We start from the raw sequence: 22,422 nt of genomic DNA, 5'->3' as shown, positions 1-22,422 counted from the left end.
GAATTATTAGGAACACCATACTAATACGGTGTTGGACCCCCTTTTGCCTTCAGAACTGCCTTAATTCTACGTGGCATTGATTCAACAAGGTGCTGATAGCATTCTTTAGAAATGTTGGCCTATATTGATAGGATAGCATCTTGCAGTTGATGGAGATTTGAGGGATGCACATCCAGGGCACGAAGCTCCCGTTCCACCACATCCCAAAGATGCTCTATTGGGTTGAGATCTGGTGACTGTGGGGGCCATTTTAGTACAGTGAACTCATTGTCATGTTCAAGAAAAATTTGAAATGATTCAAGCTTTGTGACATGGTGCATTATCCTGCTGGAAGTAGCCATCAGAGGATGGATACATGTTCTCATTCTGTTTACACCAAATTCGGACTCTACCATTTGAATGTCGCAACAGAAATCGAGACTCATCAGACCAGGCAACATTTTTCCAGTCTTCAACAGTCCAATTTTGGTGAGCTTGTGCAAATTGTAGCCTCTTTTTCCTATTTGTAGTGGAGATGAGTGGTACCCGGTGGGATCTTCTGCTGTTGTAGCCCATCTGCCTCAAGGTTGTGCGTGTTGTGGCTTCACAAATGCTTTGCTGCATACCTCGGTTGTAATGAGTGGTTATTTCAGTCCACGTTGCTCTTCTATCAGCTTGAATCAGTCGGCCCATTCTCCTCTGACCTCTAGCATCCACAAGGCATTTTTGCCCACAGGACTGCCGCATACTGGATGTTTTTCCCTTTTCACACCATTCTTTGTAAACCCTAGAAATGGTTGTGCGTGAAAATCCCAGTAACTGAGCAGATTGTGAAATACTCAGACCGGCCCGTCTGGCATCAACAACCATGCCACGCTCAAAATTGCTTAAATCACCTTTCTTTCCCATTCTGACATTCAGTTTGGAGTTCAGGAGATTGTCTTGACCAGGACCACACCCCTAAATGCATTGAAGCAACTGCCATGTGATTGGTTGACTAGATAATTGCTATAATGAGAAATAGAACAGGTGTTCCTAATAATTCTTTAGGTGAGTGTATGTTGGTTGGATATTTGGAATAAGAAAATGGAGAAGGAATAAAATTAGCCATAAAGAGAAAGTGATATTATTTTTTCATTTATATGCGAATATTCATATAAGGCTGGGGCTACACAATGATGTTGGCCACACCATCAGTTGAGAAACCAAAAACTGCTCCGTAGCAGTGCAACTACTGACCTGAATAGCGTCACAGTTCAATTTGAAATTTGTTGTGACCATGACCCCAGAAATGTAAAAAAAATCTAGCATTGCAAGTTGCGCAGCACACCATTCAGTGCACCGTTACATAGTAAACTTTGGTTGCGCAACATGTTGTGACCTAGATAGTTGTTTAGCCCCAGGCTAAAGAAAATCCTGAAATATTCCAGTTTTCACACTGGCCACTACAGTAGTAACAATCTGCTGATGGTAAAAGAAAATCCTGAAATATTCCAGTTTTCACACTGGCCACTACAGTAGTAACAATCTGCTGATGGTACCTTTGTGCAGCTCTATTGGAAGTTTCACTGTATAAAATGGGGCAGGATGAGCAGACTCATCTCTCTATTATTAATAGTGGCCATTACTGACAGCACTATTATACTGTTGGAGGTTTAGATATGGCAGGATAGATTAGCATGCAGTACACACTACATTAATGTCAGCCAAACCTGACAATTTCAGTGCCCCGAATTTCCCCCAGTGGCAGATTTGGGAGAATGAAGAATTGGGCTGCTGTTTTTTAACTTGACTGATCCTTTTGTTCTCAGGGAAGCTACGCTCCCACCAGTGTTTTCTGGCAGTAGCTTAGGTACATCCTCCCGTTAGGAACACATGCACCCTTGTCCAAGGTGGTGTAAGCGGGGGTTGGTAGGAATAGCTGTCAGCCAAATAAGAGTAAAGTTTTTGGTCCATTTAACACACTACACGGATAACCCTCTGTGTGCTGCTTCTGAGTCCCTCTCTGTTTCTGTGAGCTAGGCTGTACTCCACTTTCTGGAAACGGTATAATCTATGACCATTCTCTGTCAATTGACTCTCACTTATTTGGTTATCATAAAGTGCACTCACTCTGCTGTAGTGTTTACAGGAAAGTAGTTTGTAGCTCCAATATAACCAATTGCAGAAAAGTTTTTATAAATATATGGGACAATAATGAGTTGTTCATACCGAAACTCCTTTGGGACCCGGCTGTCCTGGCTGACCATCTCTTCCAGATCTTCCCTCTCTTCCAGTAGGACCTTGCAGTCCAGGGAAACCAGGGTCTCCTTTATTCCCTTTCAATTGTGGTTCAAAATAAACTTCACCAGGTGATCCTTTTGCTCCAGGTCTCCCCATAAGGCCAGGAACACCGTGTGGTCCCTGAAATAAAATAATTATGTCATCATAATAAACATCACTCTAGTCATCTCACCTTACACAGCTAAAATCTACCCAGATGATAATTGTAGAATTGAGATGTATAAGTTCTTTTTTTACAATTATTTCAGGGCATGCAAACTATCATTTTCCGCTACCATTTAACATTTTGGCCATATACAGGTCACTGTCATAATTAGCGTTGAGCGAAGAAAGCTTCGGATGCTTCATCCGAAGATTGCTTCGCTCAACACTAGTCATAATGTTTCTGATTCATACTACAAAGTAATTTTTCATGTTTTCTTCTTCTACAGGTAGAAAACTACATATCACTAGTATATTCATTACTTACAGGTGACCCGGGTGGCCCATCATAGCCTGGTTCTCCCCTGTCTCCCTTGTTTCCTGCTTGTCCAGGAACACCTTTAGAAAAAAAAAAAAAAACATTATTTACTTAAAAAAAGCTTATAGACAGGGTATTATTTAATCTCTTAACAATCAACCACAGTTTTTGAAGGCAGGTGGCCCAGCAATTTATTTCCATTTCAATTTTCAAATTTAAAGAATAAATAACTGTAATTTGAGAAAAATATATTTTTTTACATTTTTCTACTGTTTACAACAGTTTGTAAAAAATGAAAAATCTCAAAAAACGTATAACCAAACTGCCCTATGTGTCCTGAAAAGATCACAACAATATTTTTGTAACCAAATAAAAAAAAGGTTCTATTAAACTGACAAATGCACCAAATTGCAAAAAATGGTATGGTCATTAAAGTATAGCTGTTGTTTCATATGATTTTTCAGAATAAGCTTCCATATGTGTATACACAAGTACTAGCTATATATTTGAGCATTATATGACTTGTATCTGACATTTTTTTGCATTGTTCCCATCTGTAACTCTCCATTGTCCCTAAGCTGGTGATTGAGTACAAATAGGCACAGGATATTCTGCTCCCTAACTTTCTCTCACTGACTTAGAATCACCCAGATGCATCATATAGGACATTATAGCGATGTACGGATCAGTATCAATGTGAATAAAGCACTTGGGGTGAGATAAAACACAGCTGCTGATTCATTCCTGTGTCTCTGTGATCTGATCTTTCAGTAATCAGCCCATCTTGGTCTCACAAAATAGAATTATCACAGAATTTAGAGAGCATTTAAATTTAGGAAAGAGGTGTAGGAAGAAAACGGATGATAACTGGAGAACAAGGCACTTTTATTCTGATAAGATATTTTATAAAGTTTATTTTATTTGCCTGCACTTTGTACTTTGTTTTAACAGATTTGGTGCTCATTAGTATAATATTTTAAAAATATATGCAGTTTTTGTTTTCATTTTATCGTGTTGACTGTAATGCTTGTAAAAATATGCCTTTGTCTCTAACTAAGGTATTTTTTCGTTTGCATTATCTGCATAATATGGACTTGCTTTGTCTGTAAGGTATCTACCCTATTAATATTATAGTTGCCTGGCTCTTAAAAAAACAAAACACTCACTTCAATCTCCCACAGATCCAGTGCAGATTCTCCAATGGTCCACCACAGACCTTTGCTTTTAAGTTGCCAGTGATCCAGCATGTAATGGCTGCAGCCAATCAGTGGCTTCAGCGTTCAGGTGCCATACAACTGGCACCACAGCTCTGTGTTTTTTTTCTTTACTATCGTTATGAATATATACATAAGAATTCATTATTAATGGATTACTGTATCTAAGGCTATGGCTACATCAACACATCTTTGTGAGGTACACAGGGGCTATGACCACGCTGAATTTCACCTTTATAATTACAAAATGCCACCAAATACCAAAAATTTGGGAGAGGAAGACAATAGTAGATAGATAGATAGATAGATAGATAGATAGATAAGATAGCATAATGAGTTGTCAATGTACAAATGCACCAAAATCATACCTGGTGTCCCAGGAGGACCTTGAGGCCCTGTTGGCCCGGGTAGTGGTGATGGGACAGTGTCACATGTAGGGCAGGCATCTCCTTTGTCACCTGTAAACAAAATTAAAATATTTTTATTGTCTTTACACACACTACCTTTATTATCCTTGTAAAATGTTTTACTACTAACCCTACATGTTTCATTCTTTGCTACTGTTTGTGCTGCCACTCCTACACAGCCGCACATCTCCTGCCTTGTCCATCATGTTACATACTTATTGCCCCTGGGATAATTTTTTGACAGCTTTTGTAAAAAGCTAAATGTTCTTCACTTTCCAGGATGAAATGTATTTTCTTTAAAATAACACCAAACTTGTTGTTACTCCACAAACAGGGATAATTTATGAATGGTTTGTTAAAAACAACCAGCTATTGCTTCTTCAGATACGCCCTTGTGTGTTAAGACAAATTTTTGCACCTGTTTTAATTTTAAAAAAGCATTCAAAATTCAACAATGAAAAGTGTTTTAAACAGGCTGCTTGTTACTACAAACTCTCATTTCTCACAGTCATATATATGTCAATGACACTTCCTACTGCTGTATTAGCATTAAAGAGCTTGAGATGTTTGGGTACAGTCCTATGAGACCTCAGAGTATCAAATACATCTTCTTAGGGCAATCTAAGCAAATTTGATTCAGGTCTAAATGTACCAAAAGTTAATCTGCCAATTATTTTGCGTAAATTAGTCCCAAAACAAATTTCAAGAATTTCACGAATTTCACTCTTCTCTAATTGTTTGGGTTTAACATTTAAGAAGCACTCCATTAGTTTTTGTTTTTTGTTTTTATTTTACATACATTGCTAGCTCACCACCAACATTCTAGCAGTGTATTTTGTTACACCCTAACTCAGTTGCATCCATACATTTTTAGCCTTTTCATTAAAGGGACCTGGTCTGTGACCTCAAGTCTGACCAGCAGCCCAGAGCTTGCTCTAATCTGTAAATAGGAACTCAGCCTCTCCCTTGTGGTTGACTTCCTGTGAACAAAGGATGACGTCATCACCAATAAAATCTCTCCATGTTTTCCTGTATATCTCTGTACTCTGTTGAAGATATGTCTAGCCTATATAAAGGACCAGGTGTGCAGATATATAGTAGGTGAGTGTATACAGTGATTATCTGGAATTATATAAACCTGCTGACTCACACTGCCAATGACATCTGTGTCTGCTGACTCTCCAGTGTAATTTTATGGGATGCAGCTTCACACTGGTCTTCCTGCCTCCTACATATAATAGCTGACAGGTGAAATCAAAAGATGACAGGGAAGAAGGAAGACAGGTTCAAGCTACATCACATTCGAGAACATGGAGATCCTTCAGTGTAAGGGACAGCAGCTCTCTCACTGATCTGTCATGGCTGCCCTTAGACCTAGCAGTGCAGTGTGATGATACTCCTCCCTCTCTACATGCTACAGGCATGATGGAAAATGTAGGATTCATTAGGAAACCCATACCTGAGCCTCTACTGTGTTATTTAATAATGTCCTATCCTGCATATATATTGGGAGAGAAATCCCTGAGTGCTTCTTTAATTTCTAGGTTTAGTGTTTCAGAGGTTTAGAGGTTCTTCAGGAGCTGCTATAGACCTTCATCATGAAAGGATGGGGAGTATTTTATTTTATTTCAATCAAATAATAAATGGTTAAGAGCAAGATGCCTTTTCATCTTTAAAATGATGTTATGTAGCAGTTAAGGTTTGCATTAATAGGAAATTTTATGAGGAATAATATGTGGTTGGGACATGTACAATGCACTCCTGGACACTATGGGGGGATATATCATTCTTGTACGTCGGTTTTCTGGTATGCAAAGATGTTTTGCACGAAAATTTGAGACTTTCTGCTCTTTTCTGCCACCCTCACTACTTTTACCAAAAGTTGGTAGGAATGTGCAGGAGGGGGTGGGCCCCTGATAGGTAAAAAAATGGTAGTCTTAATAAATTCCAACCAGAAATTTAAAAAAAGTGATTCATTCTAGTACATCTTCAGGAGTACTTATCTATGGCAACAAGGAAGGTGACATTGATTTCAGGTGAAACATGCACCATTTTCTTGCGCCCATATTGGTAAATGTTTCAGGCACACCTCCTCCTAGTCAAACCCCACCCACTTTTTGTAAAACTGGAGACAGATGTATAAAAGTCTAAAAAGTCTGTATATTGGTGAAAAATTTCACTTGTGCTTACATTTGTAGCTTTTGAATACATTCTCCCCTTTGGGTATTAAAAAAATATTTTTTCTAGTGTCCATCACAATCTTGAAATCAATTAACTTGTAACCTCCATGGTCTCTCAGAAATACTCCAGAAATCAATTAATTATGATTTAGGACAATTTCTCTTTCCAGTTTTGTCCCTAAAGACAATTATTACAATGTTAGAGCTTTCATCCTAGGTACTTAAGTTATCTCACAAGGGAACAAAGTATCGGGTATACAGTATTTAAAGCCATGCATGTTGCCAACTAAAGGCCTCCATTCACATTAGGTTGTCAGCAACCCCCATGGAATTGTCCAGGTTCAGACAATTTTAATCTAATGTGAATGGCCAGCTTTAGTCCGTATGACATACAAGCCTAACTGTAGCTGGATGCCTATAGTAACTGAATAGTGATTAAGAATATCCAATTTATATATTATTTGCCCATGTTAATGTAACCGACTCAATCTCGTTTTTAGGGTCCATTCACACGTCCGCAATTCTGCTCCGCATTTTGCGGAACGGAATTGCGGACCCATTCCTTTTTATGGGGCCGCACGGTGTGCTACCCGGATCCGGAAATGCGGACCCGCACTTCCGGGTCCGCATTTCCGTTCCCGAAAAAAATAGAACATGTTCTATTCTTGTCCGCAATTGCGGACAAGATTAGGCATATTCTATTATAGTGCCGGCGATGTGCGGTCTGCAAAATGCGGAACGCACATTGCCGGTGTCCGTGTTTTGCGGATCCATGGATCTGCAAAACGCGCACAGGTGTGTGAATGGACCCTTAAACAAACTTTTTCAAACTGCTTAAGGACATTCCAGTATAAGGTGTGGGAGGGGGTGGTGGGCTACAAGACTTGTTTAGGTTGCTAAGGGCTAAAGCTACACAGACCCTGTCCACACATTCCACCATAACCTGCTCTGTCCTGACATGAGGCTATCATGCACTATTATCTGTAATCTGATTAGTCAGTGTCCTATACCATAAACCTTTGATTGGCTTTGTGTTTGTGTCTTTGTGTATAAATAAACACTGAGGAAGAGGAAACCCAGACTCTATTGTACACCAACTCTGTGCGTGCTTAATGTCCCCCAGCCGGTGAATCACGTGAACCTGGACAACTTCATTTGTAGTAGAGGAAGCTACTCTAACACCCGTTTAGATATATAGTGAAAATCATACCTTTTTGACCTCTTTCCCCAGCGAAGCCTTGTTGACCTGGATCTCCAGGGGCCCCAGATTCACCAGACTGTCCTGGAATGCATTCCTGTGTTGGGTCTGTTGTAATAATAATAAAATAATAATGTAAAATTATTATTACAGATTTAAAAATAGATGATTTAAAAAATTCTGTATGTTCCTTACCTATTGGACCTGGAGGGCCTGGGAAACCAGGAGGTCCGCGCAACCCCTCTCTGCCTTTCTGTCCAGGTAAGGATGACCCAGGAATTCCAGGTTCACCCTTTTCACCACTTTCCCCTGTTAATCCAGGTGCCCCAGGTGGTCCATTCATTGATATACCTGCACATTACATAGAAAATTCATAGTCATTAATATAAAGTTGAAAACACTTGTAAAGTAGGATACCATATTTACATTTGAGAAATCACTTCAGGTTGTGCTTTTCAATGTACTATAATATATTTATAATATAGTATTTTTTTCCCCTTAAAGGGTTTGGGTCATGAAATATATTCTACATTTGTCAAACCAGCACCGGGATCTGAATATTTTTGTAATTGCATGAAATAAAAAATTTAGTATAGACAGTGAGCTATTCAATAAAATGTATCTGTATAGTGCCACCTGCTGTTTGTTCTTTTCCTTATTTTTTGTTCTTCTCACTGAGCTGGTCAAATATGCTCAGTTTAAATCTTCAGCTGCCACCAGCCATATGTTCTGTTAGAAGCTGGGGCAGTTACAGGGAGAGAGCTGCAGCAAAAAGGACACACCCCTTGAGACGCAGGCTGAAGATAATCTAGCAGAGCAATTAGAGCAGTGAATGTGGAGATCTGTGGATACATGTGAGGTACAGGACTGGTTCTAATTTTGTTAGAAAGGTATTGTCATGTACTATATGATGGCTGATTTTCATTTTTTACATCAGCGATTGCATAACCCCTTTAAAATACAGTCCACTCTCCAACTTAATGCCCTTCTATCATGGATAGTACACATGAACCGTAGCAAAAAACGTGAACAATTGGGTTTATTGCATCAATTCACTTCAGCACTTCTGCACCCAGACTTCAACACCTACCCAGCCTTTATAACCAATACCTCATCAAACTCCATATTTCAGCACTCAAGACTATGTTTGACTTCTAACAATTATCACCTTAGGGTCCAATTCACATGGCCCAATAGAGCGGGCAATGATTGGGAATGAGGAATGTTCATTTCTAACCATGGCCCTCTCGTTAGCTGCATTAACATGCAGCAATGATCGCTTCTGTATGGGGATGAAGGATCGTTACTATGATTGTTCACCCCCATAAAGTTTTTATTGTTTGTCGGCTGATGTGCTGCCGACAAATGAAGATTTTTGGTGCCACATGAAAGATATGATCAACTGACAACTTAGTGTTTGCTCATTGATCAGAGACACATTTATTTTCAATCTTTTTTATTGATTTTCAACAAAATAAGCATATACAAACATTGTTGGTTGTACCATTCGACATCATGGCATACATGTACAGGCAGATAGGAAAGACATATCATCCAGTCTATCATAAGTGACACTAGTCAAGGTGTATATCCTGTCATGACAAGGATGCTTCAGTTGGTACACATCTGTAAATAGCGGTGTAGTGCAGGTAAAAAAGAAATGAAAGGCATAAAGAAGAGTGGAAACAGTGATAAAAAAAAATAATCAGAAAATAAAGGAAAAAATGGGGTAAAAAAGGTTAGGGAACTTTCTGCTCTGCTCTATCTAGATGATTCTAGGCATCAAGTATTAGGGTTCGGGGCTGTTAGAATACTAGGCCTTAGAGGGGAATACTTTAGCCATCTTTCCCATTGCTTCATAAACTTAGGATAGCAGTGGTTTCTGTGTGCTACCAATTTTTCAAACATGCAGGTAGTGTGCACCCGGTTGACTATTTCAGCTATGGAGAGAATATTGGTACTCTTCCAGTGTTTGGTGATGGCTAATATCTTAGCAAGAAACAAGTGGGCAATAGGGATTCTACATGTTACTGGGATTGCATTCTCATATAAAGAACCTCCCAGAATCGCTGATTTCTCAATGTTTACGCCGCTAAATCGAGAGGTGAGATTAAAAATTCCGTACCACAGTGAGTTTATTATCGGACATGACCACAGAACATGTAGCAATGTTCCCCTTCCTCCACAGTTTTGCCACCATAGTGGGGGCACATTCGGGTACATATGACTAAGCCTGTCTGGTGTGTAGTACCAGCAAAGGCATGTTTTAATTGCAGCCTCATAGTGTGTAGTACACTGGAAAGTGGAGGAGAGAAAATGTAATGAGGTGATCCAGCTTTCAGCTGGTATTGTTGTTCCAAGTTTTATATCCCACTTCAAGAAAGGATTGTTTTTTTTAAATTCTTGTTTGGTACCTAAGGCAATATATAAGGGCCACATCTTTTGCTTACCAATCTCGTATTGAGGGTTTGACCTTAGTTCAAATATAGTCTTATGAGCTATTACCTAATATGGGTTCTTGTGTTGCAATAAGTGCCTAATCTGCAGTTAAATGTAAAAGTCTGCACTTGGGATATTGAATTCAGTTAGTAAAGTATCAAACGGTTTCAAGCGACCGTCCGATAGCAACTGGGAAATAAGACTAATGCCTTTGTCCCTCCAAGTAGACAGGACTACGTCAGGGAGATCTAGTTCTAGTAATTGGATAGGTGCTACTTGTGCTAATGAGAGGTTTTCCAGGGTACACCAGGCATGGAAAGTTTTCCAACGGTGCATCGATGCCTCCAATAAAGACGGTAACGGACTGATTTTCATGGGGTGGCTTCTCAAGCCATTGATTAATAGAACCCGTAAGTCTCGGGTCTTTGCCAAACTGCGTTCAATGTCTACCCAGGGTGTCTCCTCTTTTGACGACCACCAGTTGTATAGATGTTGTATTTGGGTAGCTAGAAAGTAATCCGCTAAGTTCGGTATACCAAGGCCTCCCACTTTTTTATATCTTCAAAGGGTTGCTGCAGATATTCTAGGTTTCGTCCCTGCCCATATGAATTGGTTTAAAATTCCCTGTGACTTAACAAAAAAGGACCGAGGTACTTTAATAGTGACTGTCCTAAATATAAAAAGCAGTTTTGTAAGGATCAGCTGTCACGACTGTGACTGATCCAGACAGGTCTGGGAGGAGAAGGTCGCAGCGACTTGCTACTCGCGATAGCTTGTGAGTTTGCTCCGTGGTTCAGGGTATGTCATCTGGGTTTTGCCTTGTGAACCTTTTTGTCCTGACTGGGAGTTTGTAGGCATCCTTCTCAGGTGAGTCCTGTCTGCCACTCCCAGCTACTATATTAGTTTCAGTTTCACTTGCAGTCATTGCCAGATATAGTCCTTACTTCCAGTGCTACTCTGACCTTGGAAGGAGATCGTTTGATGGTGTTGCTGTGGAGCTCTTGTCCGGCGTGGACTGTCGTGTTTTGGATCGCCTTCTCTGCTCGTGACTGGATAAGTCTATCTCTGCTGTTGTTTGTTTGTTGCTGTCTTCCCCTGTTGTTTTCCTAGACGTGAGTGATGGTGACTAGCGCTCCCATCGGCCTTTCCCCAGTCCAGTCTTGTTAGGGCGACTGAGGGTTTAGGCATCCTGCTCGCCGCACGGGTTCACACCCCGTCTAGGGTATCAGGGCAGACAGGTGCCAGCTTAGGGTTAGTCAGGGGTGGCCATTCTATTTCCCATCCGTAGATAAGGGTCCCCCTTCCCCTCCGTCTGGTGCGACACGACTGCTGCTGGGATAGCGGTCGTGACAGTATATCTGGCCTTTTTTTTTTTTTTTTTTCTGCTTGCTGTTTTGCTTTGTATTTTGTCTGTTCCACTATGGATCCGGTTTCGGTTTTGGCGAAACAATTACAGGGGTTATCCCTTGAAGTGGCAGGATTAAAAGCAACAGTGCTGCAGCAGCAATCCTTGGGATCCACCGTTGCTACGGGAAACCAAGGTACTCCTGAGCCAAAAGTGGCTTTACCTGATAGGTTCTCAGGAGGGAGAGACCAATTTGTAACCTTCAGAGAAGCTTGCAAATTGTTCTTCAGGTTACGCCCTAGATCCTCCGGCGGTGAGGAACAATGGGTGGGCATTGTATTTTCTCTCCTGCAAGGAGATCCGCAGGCTTGGGCTTTCTCCCTACCTTCAGACTCTCCGGCCTTGCGATCAGTGGAGGAGTTTTTTGAAGCCCTGGGTCTCGTATATGATGACCCGGACAGGGTCTCACTGGCTGAGTCTAAGCTACGTAGACTTCGGCAAGAGAACCGGTCTGCTGAACTATATTGTTCCGAATTCCGTAGGTGGGCTACTGATACGTTATGGAACGACTCGGCCCTTAGGAGTCAGTTCTGCCAGGGGTTGTCTGAAAAATTAAAAGACGCGCTGGCGGTATACGAGGTCCCTGGGTCTCTTGAGGCTGCTATGTCTCTGTCCATAAGAATCGACAGACGACTCAGGGAGAGACTATTAAATTTTACGGAGGCTTCTATAGGGCAGGGATCGGTCTGTTATGGTCCAGTCGAACCAATGCAAATAGGGGGCGCCACTAGACGGGTGAATCCTCCTAAGTTCCGCCGTAGGTCAGAGGTTTGTTTTCGTTGTGGGGGGAGGGGTCATTTTGTAAAGGTTTGTCCCTCAGAACCCGAGAGACCACAAACAAAGGAGCCGCCGGAAAACTAGAGTCCCCAGATTGTGCGGAGGAGAACAGTCTGGGCGTATTCGTTTCCTCCATACGCATGTCTCCGTTTTTGTTGTCCGCTACCGTTGAGGCGGGCAATAAAACTGAGATCTGTTCCGTCTTTTTGGACAGTGGGGCGGGGTCAACTTGATGGATTCACGGTTTGCTCAGGCTCTGGGTTTTACTCCGGAACCGGTATGCAGAACTATTCCTGTTTTTGCCATCGACTCCTCCCCTCTTACTCAGAGAGAGTTAACTCAGATCATCCATAATATCCATCTGCAGGTAGGGGACCTCCATAAAGAGCATATCTCTTGTTATGTCCTGGACGGTCTTCCGGCTCCTATGGTATTGGGGCTTCCCTGGCTGGTGACTCACAATCCAGTGGTGGATTGGCAGGTTGCTGGTGCTAAATGGTTCTCCAAAATGGATCTCAGAGGAGCCTATAACCTGGTTCGCATCAAAGAGGGGGATGAGTGGAAGACGGCTTTTAATACTCCGGAAGGGCATTATGAAAATCTGGTCATGCCATTTCGTCTTACTAATGCGCCTGCGGTATTCCAACATTTTGTCAACGATATTTTTAGTCACCTTATCGGGAGATTTGTTGTGATATATCTTGATGACATCCTGGTCTATTCCCCGGATCTGGATACTCATAAGATCCATGTGAGACAAGTGCTGCAGATATTAAGGGCCAACAAATTGTTTGCTAAGTTAGAAAAATGTGTGTTCGCCGTAAAAGAACTGCCATTTCTGGGGTATGTGTTGTCAGATTCAGGTTTCCGCATGGATCCAGAGAAAGTCCGGGCGATTATAGACTGGGATCTGCCTGAGAACCTGAAGGCATTGCAACGCTTCCTGGGGTTTGCCAATTTTTATAGAAAGTTTATAAAGAACTATTCCTTGGTGGTCAAACCACTGACGGACATGACCCGAAAGGGATTTTTCCAAATGGTCACATGCAGCCAAAACTGCCTTTGCATCTCTGAAGGAGAGATTCACCTCGACCCCTATTCTCGTACAGCCAGATGTCTCGCTTCCTTTTATTGTAGAGGTTGACGCATCAGAGGTGGGGGTGGGAGCGGTACTATCTCAGGGCCCATCCCCTGGTGAATGGCGTCCGTGTGCTTTCTTTTCGAAGAAATTGTCTGCTGCAGAAAGGAACTATGATATTGGCAACAGGGAACTTTTGGCTATTAAGTTGGCTTTTGAGGAGTGGCGTCATTTTTTGGAGGGGGCGGTTCATCCCGTCACGGTGATTACTGATCACAAAAACTTATTATATCTGGAGTCTGCTAAACGTCTCACCCTTAGACAGGCTCGGTGGTCGTTATTTTTTACTAGGTTTAATTTTGTAATAACCTATCGCCCGGGGGCAAAAAATACTAAGGCGGATGCATTGTCTCAAAGTTTTCCTGGAGGGGGTGATGTTGAGGTACCAGAGCCCATTTTGCAAAAGGGGGTGGTGGTCTCTGCATTACACTCAGGTTTGGAGGGGAGGGTGTTGGAAGCTCAGGGGGACGCCCCGGCCTCCTGCCCCTCGGGTAAACTGTTTGTGCCAGAAAATTTACGACTGGAGATACTAAAAGAACACCATAACTCCACACTGGCAGGACACCTAGGTAGTAGGGCAACCTCTGAGTTAGTGTCTCGTCGGTTCTGGTGGCCTAAATGGCGCCAGGAGGTGTTGAATTTTGTGTCTGCATGTGCTACCTGTGCTCGTTCTAAGGTAGATCATACTCGTCCGGCAGGGCGTCTTTTACCTCTGGCCATCCCCAACAGGCCTTGGACGCACCTGTCAATGGATTTCATTACGGATCTACCAGTATCAGCGGGGAAGACTGTTATTCTTGTAGTTGTTGACAGATTCAGTAAAATGGTGCACTTTATTGCTCTTGCCGCATTGCCTAATGCTAACACACTGGCTCAGGTTTTTATTGACCACATCGTGAAGCTTCACGGGGTCCCTTCCGATATTGTTTCGGATCGTGGTACCCAATTCGTTTCTAAATTTTGGAAAGCTTTTTGTTCTCGTTTAGGGGTTCATCTGTCGTTTTCTTCATCTTTCCATCCGCAGTCCAACGGTCAGACTGAACGTACCAATCAAAACCTAGAGACATATTTGAGATGCTTTGTTTCCGAAAATCAGGAGGAATGGTCATCTTATTTACCGTTAGCCGAGTTTGCCATTAATAATCGTCGTCAAGAATCCACCGATAAGTCACCATTTTTTGGTGCGTATGGTTTCCATCCTCAGTTTTGTACGTTTAGTGAGGGGTTGGTCCGTCTGGGATTCCCGAGGAGAAACGATTTGCGTCTTCACTTTCTTCAGTGTGGCAGAGTGTGCAAGAAAGTTTGAAGAGAATTGGTGGTAGATACAAACGTGCGGCTGATAGGAAGCGCTCTGAAGGTCCGGACCTTGGGGTGAATGACTTGGTGTGGTTGTCTACCAGAAATATCAAGTTGAAGGTTCCCTCGTGGAAATTAGGTCCGAGATTTATTGGTCCTTATAGGGTAATTAAGATCATTAACCCGGTGGCTTTTCGTCTGGAGCTACCTCAGACTCTAAGGATCCATAATGTTTTCCACAGATCTCTGCTTAAGAGATATGTAGAACCTCCTGAACCATTGCCACTACCGCCTCCACCGGTGGTTGTTGATGGCAGTCTTGAGTTTCAGGTAGAAAAGATTGTTGATTCACGATATGTTCGCCGCTCTCTTCAGTACCTGGTGCACTGGAAAGGTTATGGTTCCGAAGAGAGAATGTGGGTTCCAGCATCAGAGATAAAAGCGGACAGACTCATTCGGGCTTTTCATAGCTCCCATCCGGAGAGGCCTGGTCTTGAGGGTCCAGGGGCCCCTCGTAGAAAGGGGGGTACTGTCACGACTGTGACTGATCCAGACAGGTCTGGGAGGAGAAGGTCGCAGCGACTTGCTACTCGCGATAGCTTGTGAGTTTGCTCCGTGGTTCAGGGTATGTCATCTGGGTTTTGCCTTGTGAACCTTTTTGTCCTGACTGGGAGTTTGTAGGCATCCTTCTCAGGTGAGTCCTGTCTGCCACTCCCAGCTACTATATTAGTTTCAGTTTCACTTGCAGTCATTGCCAGATATAGTCCTTACTTCCAGTGCTACTCTGACCTTGGAAGGAGATCGTTTGATGGTGTTGCTGTGGAGCTCTTGTCCGGCGTGGACTGTCGTGTTTGGGATCGCCTTCTCTGCTCGTGACTGGATAAGTCTATCTCTGCTGTTGTTTGTTTGTTGCTGTCTTCCCCTGTTGTTTTCCTAGACGTGAGTGATGGTGACTAGCGCTCCCATCGGCCTTTCCCCAGTCCAGTCTTGTTAGGGCGACTGAGGGTTTAGGCATACTGCTCGCCGCACGGGTTCACACCCCGTCTAGGGTATCAGGGCAGACAGGTGCCAGCTTAGGGTTAGTCAGGGGTGGCCATTCTATTTCCCATCCGTAGATAAGGGTCCCCCTTCCCCTCCGTTTGGTGCGACACGACTGCTGCTGGGATAGCGGTCGTGACATCAGCATTTGACATGTAGCAATTCTGCCTAGCCAGGATATCTCAAATCTTGCATATGGGGTCACATCAGCTTGAATGACTTAAAAAAGCGGTAGATAGTTTTGCTTGTACGATTGGGATAATGAGGTCGTAAGTTGAATATCTAGGTACTTAAGTGTTTGTGCTGGGCCAAAGAAAAGATGTTTCAGGGTGAGATCATTCATATTGAAGGCCATTATCTGCGACTTTGTTTCATTCATCTTTTAAAATGATAGCCGCCCAAATTCTGCAATTAAGGACAGGGCCGTATGGAGTGAGGATTCTGGGTTAGAGAACATCAACAGGACATTGTCAGCGTATAACGATATACGATGTTGTGAATTGCCGATCGCTATAACCCGGAATATCTGGGTGGTTGCGGATCGCCTGGGCCAATAGCTCCATAGTGATTATGAAGATAAGCGGGGACAATGGACAGCCCTGATGGGTCCCGTTGGTGATCAGAAGTTCGTCAGACACCGCTCCTTTTATAAACACTTTGGCTGTTGGAGAGGAATACAGTACCTTGATTGCTAAAATAAAAGGCTCACCAAGACCCAAATGACCCAGAGCCGAGATGGCGTACGACCAGCATATGCGATCAAGCGGCCTTCTCAGCGTCCAGGGTGACCAGCACTGCCTCCACTCCCATACGTTCAATGTAATCTATGAGGTTTAAGGCTCTCCTTGTGTTATCAGTAATTTGCCTGCCTTTTACGAAACCCACCTGATCTTTCCCAAGGGAAAGGACCTTGGCATACATTTTTAGGTCGGTGATGAGCAATGAGATCGTCCTGAAATTTAGAGGTCTGTCAGATGGTTTGTCTGGTTTGGGCAATGCGATAATTGTAGCTGCTAGCATTTCTTTAGGAAAGGCTCTATCTTTAAAGGGCTGATTCAAAACAGAAAGTAAAGTTTGCAAAAGGAAATCAGAGAAGAATTTGTAATAAATATTTGCCAGGCCGTATGGGCCGGGGGACTTGTCTTTGGGCAGAGATCTAATAATAGTTAGCAGCTCCTCAGAGGTTAGGGGGAGGAACAGTCTATCCCTGTGTTCTTTAGAGAGTGTTAGTAGCTTTAAAGTGGAGAAATAATTGTTAATGTGTGAGATGGGAGCTTCTTGTACCAGACCTAAAGATCCCAAGTTGTATAGGGACTTATAGTATTCCATAAACTGGTTAGAAATAGCCTTGGGGTCGTAAACTTTATGGCCTATGATAGGATGGAATAACTATGGGATTCTAGTTTTGGCATTCCTATGTTTGATACATCTGGCTAGTAGCTTCCCCGCTTTGTTGTCCTGTGAGTAGTACTTGGATTTGACTGAGGTGAAGTGTTTCTCATGGCGGAGAAGAAGGCACTCCCTGAGCTGCAATCTAAGATGTGCAATCTGAGTAGTGTGGGCATGGTCTAAGCTGGCCTTGTTCAGTGCTTCCAAGGTAGCAAGCTGTGCTAAAATGGATTATAGTTTGAGTTCTCTCTCTTTTTTTAGTCTGTGTCCCTGTTGAATGAAGATCCCCCTAATAAACGCCTTATAGGCGTTCCATAGACTGTGAGGATTTGTCACCGAGCCAGTATTATGCTTAAAATATTCCAATAGTGCTGTGCGAAGTTTAGAGTGGGAGGAGGGGTGTGAAAGCAAGTACGGATTGCATCTCAACATAGTGTCCCGAGCACTGTAGGTCTCGGACAGTGACAGTTAAATGGCGGCATGGTCCGACCATTTAATCAGTTCTACAGTAGACTCTGAAGCCACTTGGAGGAAGAAAGGGCCAATTAGAAACATATCGATAGCGTATTTAAATGGGGCAATTATCAGGAACATGCTTTTGTAAAAATGCTTGTTCCAGATAATTAGCCCAATTCTCGGACCATGCAAAAGGGCCTTAACACTCCATCAGACCTGAGGTTTCAGTATACAAGACTTTATCTGATGCCAGATAACCCCACATTTCGTACCCTGTGCTTAATCAAAACTAATGAGATATCCACAGGATAGGTAATAAATGTATGATTGCTGGGAGTCCACACTGTACTTGGTTACCTCTGTCAATCTTATAGCCTGTGAATAAAGCAGTAGTCATGCATGGGTACTACCACTCCATTCAAACAGGGGACAAGTGGTATGACCCCCAGCAATCATACATTTACTCTCCATCCTGAGGATAAGTGATAAATGTTGATTAAGGAAAAACCTCTTTAAGTACCCACAACTTCTTTTGAACCCAGCACCCAAGACATGCTATTACACATACTGATCAGATTACTCTGCCACAATGCACACTGGCTACCTGGCACTCTACAGAATGACTCCTCCCATCCCTATATATACATAGGGCTGTAAGGACTCACTCTGGAGTACTAGTGAAGGGCAATCAAACAGAGATAAGAGGAAGAAAGTAAAATGTGCTCAGCTTCATACTACAGTACCTGGTTGTCCAGGGTTTCCTTGGAATCCAGTGGCACCTTAAATATAACAACAAACAACAAACATTTAGTGTCTAGGAAAATTAAATATTATCATGACATATCGATCAAAAATCATAGGGGTCATTTATTCATCTGAAATACGCCTAAATTAGGAGCATTTCAGGCGCAGATTGCAACGCAAAGGTTAGTTGTGCCGCAATCTGTGACTTCTCCCTGCTCACTCCAGGTCTAAAGTTGTGGGCGGAGAAAAGGACGGGCCGATAGGCCCATCTTATTTACCATTTTCTATGCCTGTTTTAGGTGTAGAAAATGTCTAAATGTAAGACAGCTAGGAAACTGTCTTACACTTAGAACTGTCGGAGGATACGCCGAAGTTATGTAGAGGCCAGCCCCTCTTAATAACTCCGGCAGATCCACCGCCAGATATAGTTGTTATTATGACTGGCGTCTAAAATGCCGGTCTTAATAAATGTGCTCCATAGTTCAAACCAGAACCAAACATAGCATTCTACACTTTCAACATATTATTCGACTGCCACCTGTTTTCTGGTCGAATAAAACGTCACACCTTTTGACTTTTTCAATTTTATGATGCTCTTAACAAAAAAGTGTTTGGTGCACAGCTGGAGGGGATGTAGCCTCCCTCGTCCCAACAGGTCAACTATATAGAGGCCTGCACCTCTTAATACTTTTGGTGCTTTTTATGCCAATGCTCTTCCTATTAAGATTAGCGTGTGGAATTCCACCTGATTACTATAAGATGTAGAACTTACCTTTGCCACCTTTCTCTCCTTTGCTACCAGGATAACCAGGGAGCCCGGTATCTCCTTTTTCTCCAGTAACGGTTTGTTGGCCATCATGTATTACCTATAAAACATACGAAAATAATAAAATGATCACATTTCTATTCTAAAATCTGACTAGTTATGCTTCTTAGTTAACTAGGTATGTTTATTTCTTTTGACAAGTCTGACTGCAAATGCAATGTATGTTAAAAGAACCATCATCTATGTGCCAAATTCACAACTTACTATTCCTGGAGGTCCTGGTGGTCCACCGTCACCTTTATCACCCTAACAAAATAATAAAATATGCACAGCAATCAGCAATGTATCTTAGAAATAAGAGCATCATCTACAATGTTTTTCTCACTATATACGTTAGTTACAATTCAATAATGCAAACTGTGTGATAAATATAGAGCAACATATCTAACTAGTGTTAAGCGAGCATGCTCGGCCAAACACCAGTTCGGCTTGAGCATCGCTATGCTCGGCACATCGAGTCAGTGATGCTCGAGTAAGCATATTTAAATCTAATTTAGCCTGTATTTCTATTCAGAAGATCGCTGTACAGTGAGGGAATCCCTCAGTGTGAGTCTAGGGCTTAGGAGTTCCTGCTCTGACTCCATATACAGCTATGTCCATATATGGAGTCAGTGCTTGGGGACACCCCAGTGTATTTAAATCTAATTTATCCTGTATTTCAGAAAAGTTTCTGCCAGAATTTGAACTCACAACCTTCTGCATTAGAGGCAAGGCACTTAACCACTCAGCTATAATAACTGCATAGCCAGTTACTTAAAAAAAAATAATAATATGAGACTTCTACTGTACTGTACTTCTACTGAGACCTATACAGTAGAAGTCAATTTATTTATTTTTTTTGTGACTGGCTATGCAGCTATATAGTGTAGTGGTTAAAGTTCTGGGCTATGATGCAGGCGCTGTGAGTTCAAATCCCATCACAAACTTTTTCAGAAATAGAGGTTAAATTAGATTTATATTATTATATATATATATACCTAGAATGAAGAAAAAAGGCAGCACTCCGAATTTGTAGTGAAAAAGGTGGACGGTTTATTCACCTATCAGACAGAAACATTTCAGCTCTCTCAATGGAGCCTTTGTCCAGCTGAATAACATGTGCAAAATGACATGCATATATAGTGCAAGTAATAACATGATTACAAATTGATAATAAACCATTAAAGTGTGAGTGCATCAAAAGTATGACAGTATTAAAAAATATAATTCATCTGCTGCCATGATTAAATCTCATATAATGTGAACATGATCTTATAAAAAACATCTCATCATTAATATAGTGCAAAATCCATGAACATACATAATTGGTAATCAAACATAGTGAAATGTGCACAGTGGATAACACTTAGAAATCAATATTAATATTAAAACCTTTGAATGGATCGCGTTTGAACCATGGAGACCTGGTGGAATCTGCTGGCGTCCGGAAGAACAGTCGGCGCATGCGCCGCTCCTATGTACTCACACGAGACGCGTGAGAATGACTAAGAATAGGGAACCACTTCAAAGATGGCCACTGATAAACTTTGCTTCAGGGCGCATGCTCATGCCCATACAGGCCGGCCAGCGCCTAGCGAATCACGCAATAATAGCAGACACTGTACAGTGTCAAAAGCTCCGCAGTATTAAGCAGATGAGGCTGGTCCACAGCCGGGGAACCGGTGGGTGAGCATCGGACTTCAATTGTGATATCCGCCACAGGGGGGCGGTACGGCCGTGAAAACCGCATGCACCCCTCTGTCTAGAAGTGACAGCACATCCACTCCGCGACACAACCCACCAAATGGGAGTAGGAGTCCACAAATGCTGAACATACTACCACCAAACAGCTGGGAGGGTCACAGATAAACCGCATCAGAGCATAACAAAATATATAGTTTAATACACATTGTAGAAAAACACACGGCAGCCCGTCTGAGGTCAGTGTCACCCAAGTCCCTAGGGGCTGGAGTGGCACCAAGTACGGACAAAGGGCTGTCGATAAGAAATTAAAGTGGTATCCCAATATAATAAACTGCTTAATGACATTTAACACAATTTTAGCATATAGCACATGTTTGTTGTCCATACATGTTTGTTGTTTTCTGATAGAGTATCGATGTTGGTTGAGTCGGGTTTTAACATCCCAGGTAGTTTCACCTATGTATAACAGGTGACAGGGGCACATCAACAAATAAATAACATGCGACGAATCGCATGTTAGATATTGTTTGATTTTAACCGTGCTATAATTGTGTAAATTGCAATTTGATGTTACGAGGTGACTCTTTTGTTCACCCGGTTTCTGGCCAAACGGTTAAAATCAAACAATATCTAACATGCGATTCGTCGCATGTTATTTATTTGTTGATGTGCCCCTGTCACCTGTTATACATAGGTGAAACTACCTGGGATATTAAAACCCGACTCAACCAACATCGATACTCTATCAGAAAACCAAAAATGGATCTCCCCGTATCAAAACACTTTGCTGAGGCAAAACATTCAGAAAGGGACTTACGGTTTAGAATTTTAGCGCAAATACCACTTTTGAAACGAGGTGGGGATAGAACTAAATTATTGAAAAGAAGAGAGTTATATTGGATATATACACTAGGTACTTTGAAGCCACAGGGCCTAAATGTGGAGTTTAGGGTTATTTAATTACCAGTCGTGTATGTGCTTCCTCTCCTCCCCCTTTTTTTGTATGGACAACAAACATGTGCTATATGCTAAAATTGTGTTCTCTCCCCTTTTTTTGTAGGACAATTCCCCTGACTGTATGTCATGAATGGTCACGTTCAGTGAAGACTGGAGGAACTATGCAGGCGATCCATTTAAATGTCATTAAGCAGTTCATTATATTGGGATAACACTTTAATTTCTTATCGACAGTCCTTTGTCCGTACTTGGTGCCACTCCAGCCCCTAGGGACTTGGGTGACACTGACCTCAGACGGGCTGCCGTGCGTTTTTCTACAATGTGTATTAAACTATATATTTTGTTATGCTCTGATGCGGTTTATCTGTGACCCTCCCAGCTGTTTGGTGGTAGTATGTTCAGCATTTGTGGACTCCTACTCACATTTGGTGGGTTGTGTCGCGGAGCGGATGTGCTGTCACTTCTGGACAGAGGGGTGCATGCGGTTTTCACTGCCGTACCGCCCCCCTGTGGCGGATATCACAATTGGAGTCCGGTGCTCACCCACCGGTTC

The 22,422-nt window shown here is 42.3% G+C and overlaps 1 protein-coding gene across 1 annotated transcript in view; it reads right to left on the bottom strand.

Moving 5' to 3' along the window:
- COL4A1 (collagen type IV alpha 1 chain) overlaps positions 1 to 22,422 on the bottom strand; it is a 204,130-nt gene that overhangs the window by 72,254 nt on the left and 109,454 nt on the right. The window contains exons 18-25 of the mRNA XM_040425225.1: positions 19,434 to 19,475; positions 19,176 to 19,269; positions 18,403 to 18,438; positions 7,917 to 8,072; positions 7,734 to 7,829; positions 4,305 to 4,394; positions 2,732 to 2,802; positions 2,191 to 2,382 (exon numbers count right to left, since the gene is read on the bottom strand). Coding sequence (XP_040281159.1) covers positions 2,191 to 2,382; positions 2,732 to 2,802; positions 4,305 to 4,394; positions 7,734 to 7,829; positions 7,917 to 8,072; positions 18,403 to 18,438; positions 19,176 to 19,269; positions 19,434 to 19,475 — 777 coding nt within the window. The remainder of the gene's footprint in view (positions 1 to 2,190; positions 2,383 to 2,731; positions 2,803 to 4,304; positions 4,395 to 7,733; positions 7,830 to 7,916; positions 8,073 to 18,402; positions 18,439 to 19,175; positions 19,270 to 19,433; positions 19,476 to 22,422) is intronic.

This window comes from Bufo bufo, chromosome 3, assembly GCF_905171765.1.
Source record: "Bufo bufo chromosome 3, aBufBuf1.1, whole genome shotgun sequence".
Classification (NCBI taxonomy): domain Eukaryota; kingdom Metazoa; phylum Chordata; class Amphibia; order Anura; family Bufonidae; genus Bufo; species Bufo bufo.
Note: the sequence above shows the minus strand (reverse complement) of the source record. Positions and strands in the feature narration are given on the sequence as shown.